Source organism: Phacochoerus africanus, chromosome 3 (assembly GCF_016906955.1).
Source record: "Phacochoerus africanus isolate WHEZ1 chromosome 3, ROS_Pafr_v1, whole genome shotgun sequence".
NCBI lineage: Eukaryota > Metazoa > Chordata > Mammalia > Artiodactyla > Suidae > Phacochoerus > Phacochoerus africanus.
In genome coordinates this window covers 194,542,062-194,550,895 of record NC_062546.1, presented here as the reverse complement: position 1 = coordinate 194,550,895, position 8,834 = coordinate 194,542,062, and the positions used below count along the sequence as shown (strand labels likewise).

At 46.9% G+C, this 8,834-nt stretch overlaps 2 protein-coding genes and 1 non-coding gene across 3 annotated transcripts; 2 read left to right on the top strand and 1 right to left on the bottom strand.

Moving 5' to 3' along the window:
- The first annotated feature begins 402 nt into the window (after nt 1-402).
- LOC125122354 (small cysteine and glycine repeat-containing protein 6-like) lies at nt 403-729 on the top strand. Its single transcript, XM_047770538.1, has one exon. It carries the CDS (start codon nt 403-405, stop codon nt 727-729), a length of 327 nt encoding a protein of 108 aa, XP_047626494.1.
- Nucleotides 730-5,038: 4,309 nt separating this feature from the next.
- On the top strand, nt 5,039-5,142 carry LOC125123780 (U6 spliceosomal RNA). The gene has a single exon (XR_007134158.1). It is a non-coding gene; the product is annotated as a U6 spliceosomal RNA (small nuclear RNA).
- A 699-nt stretch (nt 5,143-5,841) lies between these two features.
- LOC125122291 (small cysteine and glycine repeat-containing protein 7-like) lies at nt 5,842-6,566 on the bottom strand. The gene has a single exon (XM_047770499.1). It carries the CDS (start codon nt 6,525-6,527, stop codon nt 6,198-6,200), a length of 330 nt encoding a protein of 109 aa, XP_047626455.1. The 5' UTR covers nt 6,528-6,566; the 3' UTR covers nt 5,842-6,197.
- Between the last annotated feature and the right edge of the window lie 2,268 nt (nt 6,567-8,834).

Sequence of the window (8,834 nt, the reverse complement as noted above, 5' to 3'; positions counted from 1 at the left end):
TGGGTAGGGTCTGCGACACCCCCTACCACCCCCCACACACAGTAATGTTCCCTGAGCATCACCAGGTGATGAAGTCCACCCATTCCTGTTGGCAGCCTGGTTCCCAGAATACTTTCCTAGAACTCTTAGGCCTTTTCAAACGGCATTGGAATATAATTTTATAAAAGGATAAATAAAACTGAAAATGTAGTGAAGACAAACTATCAAAAGAGGAAGTAACTAAAATAGGATGGCTTCTTCCATGTAAAACAAGCCAAATAGCAATAGGAAAATGGTCATGTGTCTTCCCTCTCCTGTCCCGAGAGGTAGTATATAAGGGCCTGGCCAGCAGAGGGCAGCATCACACCTTTCTCACCTCCTGAGTCTCCTCCTCACCTCTCCTGAGTCCTCTCTAACGACACCATGGGCTGCTGTGGCTGTGGAAGTTGTGGTGGCTGCGGAGGCTGCGGTGGTTGCGGTGGCTGCAGCAGTGGCTGCGGTGGCTGCAGTGGTGGCTGTGGCGGCTGCAACAGCTGTACCAGCTGCAGATGCTACCGGGTGGGCTGCTGCTCTGGCTGCTGCCCCTGCTGCTGTGGCTGCTGTGGGGGCTGCTGCAGCACCCCCGTGGTCTGCTGCTACCGCCGCACCTGCAGCTGCAACGCGTGTGGCTGTGGCTGTGGGAAGGGCTGTTGCCAGCAGAAGAGCTGCTGCCAGCAGAAGAGCTGCTGCAAGAAGCAGTGCTGCTGCTAGATGGGCCAGCCCAGACTCTGGGCAGTGCTGCAGGTAACTGTGCTGTAGGTAAGACTTTGCCCTTCCCTTTCTGTCTGCTCCTCTTTGACTTGTAAGTCACAAGCGTGACCAGATCCCTATCACCAGACCATTGGGATCTCATATTCCTGTGATCCTGCCTGCATTTAATAAACACCAACCAAAATAATAAATGTGCAATCTCTCTGTTCTTTCCTGTTCAGATCAAGTTGTCTACAAAATTGAGTCAAGAAAGTTGATGTTCTACATTCTTAAAATGCTTCTACCTTTGTGCTTGTGTCCTATTTATACCATTGCATTGGCGTCTCTGTAGACACAAAGCAACTGTTATTTCTTTGGGGGGGGTGGGGGGCAGGAGGATGCTCTCCCATGGCATTTGGAAGTTCCTGGGCCAGGGATTGAAACCAAGTCACCACCGTGACCCAAGCTGCGGCAGTGGCAATGCTGGATCCTTAACCCATTGAGCCACAAGATAACTCCACAATAAATCACATTACATCAACCTCCAAGAGCCACTGCTTTTCTCTTTCCAGCCTCTAAACAGTCTTTCTATCAGGAAAAATGTGTTTTGATCCCAACAGATAAGGCAGATGTTGTACATGTAAAGGCAGTAACGAATCAAAACCAAAATAAATTGTTTGCCAGAGATGTGGATAGACGTGAATGATGATTAATCCATGTGGGCTTATCCAGAAATGAGGGACCTAAAGACACATCCTCAGTCTTAGCCCTTCGATGTAATAAACTACACTCTTCCGAAATCTCTCCCTTGGTAGAGTCTCAGGAGCAGAATTCTGATTGCGAGAATATTTGGACATGAGCTGTACCGTCATGTGGTCACTTTAGGCTCATTGTTTCTGAGGGTCACTTTCCGTCTCCTATAGAGTGTCCTTCTACTGCACGTTGATCGTGATCACTGGGGCCTCTTTGCTGAGAATTACTCCAAAAGGCAACATAAATGGCGGCCTTGGGTCCCATGGCTTCCTTTGCCCACAGACTCTGTAGTTCACACGAGCTGTCCCTCCAGCCATCACCCTAAGCATCTCTATCCTCCAGCTCAGATCTTCCAGAGCCAGACAACAAAGTTCATCTCTAGCCATGACCACCCCAGACGGCAAGATCAGCCTTCAGTTGTGACACAAGACTTAGCATCAGAATCCAGATAATCAACATGGGAAAGTTTCATATCACCCCCTTAGTGTTCTCTGAAGGAGTCCACAGATGTGAAAATGTGTCCCCAAACACCCCTTCTGCTCATCTCCCATGGCTCTTCCAGGCCCTTTGCTGTGGATTCTAGCTTCTGGACCCATCCCACTTGCTTTCGCAGCAGAAAAGGACATGGGGAACTCCCAGCAGGACTGAGCCTGAGGAAAGCTGAGCCCTTGTGACTGTCTTTCAAGAGAAGGACATTCTTACACCATCCCCGCAAGGACCACTTGGGGCGGTTTCTGGTCACTCTACACAGAGCCTAAACAAGATAGATGCTTAAACATGTCGAACACCCAGTGTTCACAGGTGACGTTGATTTGTTAGAAAAGGACCTGGGTAGCAGGTAAACCACTGAAGGTTACTGAATGTTATTTGCCAGGCATCCTGATGGTGTCATAGGGGGACGTCGGGACATCATTCCTTCAGTTTGGTGAATGACGATTTGATATAGAAAAGAAGATGAGAGTAAATCCATAGTGGCTACTGAAAAGGAAAAAAAAAAGAAAGCAAAGGGCACATTGCATTCAATATAGATCACCAAAAATATCCCATACATGAAGGACAAAGGATATGACAGTTCTATGTCCTGCTATTCTTTTGTTATGAGTTGACTGTGTCCCTCTAAAACTCCTAGGTCCCAGTACCTTGGAATGTGACTATATGTGGAGATAGAGCTTAAAGAGGTAATCAAGTTAAAAGAAGGTCATTAAGGTGGGTCCTGAACAAATATGACTGGTGTCCTTTTAAAAAGAGGAGAGTAGGACACAGATGTGCACAGAGGGAAGATCATGTGAGGACACAGCCAGAAGACTGCCATCTGCACGCCAAGGAGAAAGGCGGCAGAAGAAACCTAACTGGCTGGCATCTGGCTCTTGGGTTTCCGGCCAAGGAACCTGGACTTGCTCTTGGACTTGCAGCCTCCCTAATTGTGAGGAAATACATTCCTGTTGTTTCAGCCACCGAGTCTGTGCCACTTTGTTATGGGAGCCCTTGCAAACAAATACACTCTTTCGGTCACATGTGATGAATGTCAGCCGTACGAGTGTTCTTGTGAGTTCTGAGCTGGGCACCTAAAGAGATGCTGGGACTTCAGCGAGTCTGTGTGATGAATCACTCCTGATGTTTTTGGGGTTTTGTTGCTGTTGTTGTTTTGGCTGCACCCAGAGCACAAGGAAGTCCTGGGGCCAGGGGTGAAACCCACCGCACAGCGGTGATGCAAGCCATAGCAGTGACAATGGCAGATCTTTAACCTCTGGGCCACCAGGGGACTCTTGATGTTTAAATGAAAGAAAAACAGGCTGCTGTTGTATCCAGAGTGTGGCCCATGTAGGCAGCGTGGCTCCTGGCTTTCCTGGACACCCTTGGCTCTCTCCTTCCCCTGAGCTTGGTCCACACTAATTCCCACCCCATGAAGCTACCGCAAAATTCACAAGGAAATCAGACAGGCTCTGAACATGTGATGGGGGCTGGAGAGTATGGGGTGTGCACACATCCTGCATCACGCCTGTGTTGGTGAATGGTTATCGGTTCCTCTGTGATCCTACTGCAAATTTGGGTCTTCGTTCGATTTTCTGAATAATTGGCATAAACGTGGTCTGTGTGCCTTCCTGTGGGAAGTATACAGACAAGGCCTACAAGAATTTGAAAACTGAGTGAGAATACTGTCAGACTGAAAGAAGGAAAGATTTGCGGAGCTCAACAGAATGATAGAAATATTTTCTTTACACCCCACTTTTTCTTTTCAGTACTTAGTCCATCTGAGAAACTCACACCTGTGGCAAAGGGATAAGGAAACTTACTGCAAAAACAAGGATGCTGACCTTCCCATCACAGCAACAACAGCCTCTGCCAGTCTCTGGCTCTGGTCCAAAATAGACCACACGTGATGGAGAGAAAGCACACTGGAAAGTCCACAAGGACCAAGGAGCCACAAGATGCCGTGCTGTGAAGTTATTCTGCATGTTTTCAAGAACTCTCTTCCCATCTATGATGGAAACACTCACAGCAAATATTACCCTTGGCCTTGGATTATAATTTTGTGTGTATGGTTCATCCCAGCCAAACACTCCAAGGCGGGATCTGCTCGGTCTGGCCCTAGTCGTGTCTTTGCATCCAGCAGGTTCTCGATGAACATTTGTCAACAGAAAGCAAATGCTTCTAAAATATTTAAATCCTTCTAAATACTAATCATGGTCTGAAGTCATAAAATATCATTTGTCTTTCAATTTGTATCTTCAAACCAAATGAGGGTGATTGACCATCAACTAAGGTCTAGTCTCTTCTAAGTAGGAAAAACATAGATCCTACTCATATAATGGTTTTCCCTTAGAAGGACTTCCACAGCCTGGCAAAGGGACACAGATTAGGTGATTTCTCAAAGCCCCTCTAGGCTCATGCGTCTAAAAAACGGAAATAAATAAACAAAAACATAAGTCATGGTTTGAGTTATTCAGATCTGAATTCCAAAGAAACCCTAAGTCATGGAGTTCCCATCGCGGCTCAGTGGTTAATGAATCTAACTGGGAACCATGAGGTTGTGGGTTCGATCCCTGGCCTCACTCAGTGGGTTGGTTATCTGGTGTTGCCATGAGCTGTGGTGTAGTTTGCAGAGGTGGCTCGGATCCCGTGTTGCTGTGGCTCTGGCTGTGGCCGGCGGCTATGGCTCCGATTCCACCCCTAGCCTGGGGACCTCCATACGCCGCAGGAGCGGCCCAAGAAATGGCGAAAAAAGAAAAAAAAGAAAGAAAGAAACCCTAAGTCTTAACAATATACCCCCATCGACGTCAAAGTAATAGACAGAGAAAAGCAAACAGAAATCTTGAACAGAACCACTGAGGCCTGAGGCAGGTGCAAAAGAAGTCCCATGTCCTCCAAATGCCGAGTCATTTAGCAGAACCTGATGGCATTGATTTTTGTAATCGGGGAGAAGGAAAAGTTAAAATGATCATGGCAAATTTCTAAATGTGCACTGCTGGCTGAACTTATAGGGGGCAAAATGAGAGGGCCCGCATGGCAGGGGTGGAACTCTGCCCTTCAAACAAAGAGTAAAATGGCCCCCCAGGTAGAAATCTAAAGCACATCAGCGCTCCCTGCAGCAGCACATGTACTAAAACGGGTATGATGCGGAGTTTAACGTGGTCCCTGCACAAGGATGACAAGCAAATTAGTGAAGTGTTCTGTACTCTTTAAAACATTTAAAAACTAAAAAATAGGAGTGATGCAGTGAGCTAAGGATCCAGCATTGTCACGGCTGTGGCACAATTTCAATCCCTAGTCTGAAAACGTCTACATGCTATGGGTGTGGCCAAAAAAATTTAAAGATAACAAATATAAAATAAAATGTTGTTTGGGAGTTCCCTTGTGGCATGGTGGGTTAAGGATCCACCATGATCACTGCAGCAGCTCAAGTTGCTGCTATGGCTTGGGTTCATCCCAGCCCAGGAACTTCCGCATACCATGGGGGTGGCCCAAAAAATTTTTTAATAAAGCAAATCCAGTCACCCATATTTTCTTAGTAGATGTGTTTCTGAAAATGTGTTTGAACTGGTTCTTTGTGAGTACAATAGGATTATTAATGAGTTAGAGGAAGTTGTCTATCTATAAATGAAGCTCTCAGCTCAAAACAGAATTCAAATTGCAAATAGAGCCAAGCTTTCAATTATGTTTGGTCTGTTTGCATTGGTAACTGGAGTTCATGGACAGAAGAGTCAGGAAAGCTGACCTTATGGTCTTTCCTAGCTCCACTGTCACTGCCCTTCCATCAAGTGCCTTTTAAAATATTGGGATCTTCCAAGAGGTGGAATATGGTCAAACCATAATAAAGGCAAAGAGAAACTTTTACATGATTAATTTATTTTATTAGGAACTTTAGAAAATGGCTGTTGACAAATAGGAATATGGGACAAAAAAGAGGCAAAGGTAACAGCACATAAGTGGAAAGGAAGAAATTATATCAAAAGGATTTGGGGAATCATGATCGTATCTTGTGGGGGCTCAGGGATGTCCGTACTTCTTTAAGAGCCAAGCTGTATTCCTATCTCTGTTTTGGAGGTTGGCTAAATGAATGGTAACTTTTCAGAGAGGAAAACTGAAAACACCCACAGAAGAAAAGACAGAAACCCAAATCCAGGATCAAAGTAACAGCCTCACCCAGAAGTTAAGTCGCAGAACAGTAGATGACGTCAGGTAGGGCAGGTGAACGGAGGGGAGAAAGGTCTGGGGACAGAGACCAGGCTGGCCGTCTAGCAGCAGCACTGCTTCTTGCAGCAGCTATTCTGCTGGCAGCAGCTCTTCTGCTGGCAACAGCCCTTCCCACAGCCACAGCCACACGAGTTGCACCTGCAGGTGCGGCGGTAGCAGCAGACCACGGGGGTGCTGCAGCAGCCCCCACAGCAGCCACAGCAGCAGGGGCAGCAGCCGGAGCAGCAGCCCACCCGGTAGCATCTGCAGCTGGTGCAGCTGTTGCAGCCACCACAGCCACCACTGTAGCCACCACATCCACTGCTGCAGCCGCCACAGCCACTGCTGCAGCCGCCGCAGCCACCACAACTTCCACAGCCACAGCAGCCCATGGTGTCGTTAGAGAGGACTCAGGAGAGGTGAGGAGGAGACTCAGGAGGTGAGGAGGTCTGATGCTTGTCTCTGCCAAGGGGCCCTTATATACTCCATCTGGGGGAGGGTATTGACCCAGGACTCAAGGCCACTTCCCTGTTGCTGATGCAAATATCCACAGCAGAATCTCACATGGTTTTGTGCACTTCCTTAACGGAGCTTGCTCACTTAAAACTTTGCTAAATTTAGCTTTCCGTTGTCTTTTTTAAAGCCGTCTTTAAAATAGAACAGGAAACAACTATTAACCCCCTTTTCTTTTTCTGTGCTTGTGCAGGTCTGAGCTGGTCAAAATTTCCCTTGGTGACTTTTATATCTCTCAGTGATGTCAGCCAGGAACAAAGATGGTTCGTTCCTACACTCTGTATAACTATTTGCTAAGTGGTAAAACTTGGCTGGAAAGGGAGGAGAAAATGTTGAAAACTGAAAGGGAATGTACAATGCCGGGTCACACTATTTCATCCTCAGGTCTTTCCTCATCCTGTAACAGATCAGGACTCTGATTCAGAGGAGAGATGAGCCTGTGTTAACTGGGGTTGCTCCAGGGCATCCATTGCGTTGTGCCAGATGATAGAAGCACATCCTGAACAGAACATTCCCAAGTCACCTGCCAAATGCAAGGAGACTTCTGCTATCAACAGCCTGTTTAAAAAAAAAAAAAAAAAAGGGACAGGAGTTCCCATGGTGGCTCAGCGGTAAGGATCCCAACTAAGATCCATTTGGATGCAGGTTTGCTCTCTGGCCTTGCTCAGTGGGTTAGGGATCTGGTGTTGCCAAGAGCTGTGGTGTAGGCCAGCAGGAAGCTACAGCTCCATTTCGAGCCCTGGCCTAGGAACTTCTATATGACAAGGGTGTGACTATAAAAAAAAAAATAAGACAGAATCAAAGGCATATGTCTAACAGTTGTGTGTAGTGCTGGGGTGGTCAGACCCCAGTCCCTGTGGAAGGCGAACTTGAAACAGTTCCTTGCACAGACCATCCTTTCCTGTTAGAGGTAAACAGTGGAGGCAACTGGCGGCACCTGCAGATCAGGATCTGTTGGCTTTTCTCAGCCCTTATGGGTCACCCTGAGCCTGTCCAAGCAGCACACAGCTAAGGCAAGACCAGGAGACCCTCAGCCTTCTGCAGGACTCAGAGCTGGGGAAACTTGCAGTTCCCCTGGAATAATGTTATGATCTGAGTCTTTAACACCAGGCTCTCTTCAAGTTAGTTTTTAATTACTGCTAAAGAAGTCTTAAAAATGACTTCTATGTACTGAAAACATAAGATGAATCCATAAGCACATAATCGGGTTAGAAATGCATGTAAGGAAATTCAAACACAATGAGACAAGAACCAGAATAACCCTATACATTGACTTTTTAGAGGTATGGGGAAAAAGTTGATTCTGAGTGTATGTGAGAGGAGGAGAACTGGGAACACAAGGACAAGGACTCTATCACATGAAAGGCCACCCCATAAGAGGTTCAGGAAAGACTGGAGCTAGAAAAATGTGAGGGGTGGTCAGGCAGCACCTGCTATAGGCCAATAGGTGGGACTTACAGGGTGGGACTGGGGGAGGCATAGGAGGTAAGAACAGTGAGAGCAGAGCCTGAGAACACAGGTAGAGTCCAAAGGTAGAAATCCTTGGGTACCACACTGAAGATGAATTGGAAATCAGTGGGAATGTTGCCAAGGCTGTTGCCCCAGAATCATACAGCTGTCCTTCCCTTGAATGGAAACGAATTGCTCTTATCTGGGTTTCAGGCTCACTTATAAAAGAAGGAAGCTGCCAAGAGAAAAACAAGAACTGGTTAGAACCAACTAAGCCCAAGATGGCAGAAGGCTTGATTTCCCATGGACCTTGAGGTTCATTATATGCCGACTATAATGTATTAGCTCACTAAGTGGCACAGCCACCAGTGCCATGACCATTGACAGCTGCCATGACAACAACCAGAAGAGCCTATGCAAGAACTGAAAAGGAGTGCTGCCCCAGTTCTGGGTCCAAACCATACCTGTGTTCTCAGAGAAGTTGTGAATGTTCCTCCCTCTCTACTGGATTTCCTCCCTTTTACCTCCGCCCTCCTATGCATACAGAGTCTCAGCCAGAATCGGTCTGAGAAGTTGATTTGCAAACTAAGTTCCCACTTCTCCATTCTTTGGTCATTAAATAAAACGTATGCAGTTCCAGTCTCAGCATTGGTTTTTATTATGGGCTGTGCAAATCCAAGCAGCAAAAGAACACCCGAGCTGAGAGAAGAGGTTTCAGCCTGGGTTAGGACCTCAGC

Excerpts from the sequence above, each read along its gene's own strand:
- LOC125122354 (XM_047770538.1), top strand. The coding sequence starts at position 403 with ATGGGCTGCTGTGGCTGTGGAAGTTGTGGTGGCTGCGGAGGCTGCGGT.
- LOC125122291 (XM_047770499.1), bottom strand. The coding sequence starts at position 6,527 with ATGGGCTGCTGTGGCTGTGGAAGTTGTGGTGGCTGCGGCGGCTGCAGC.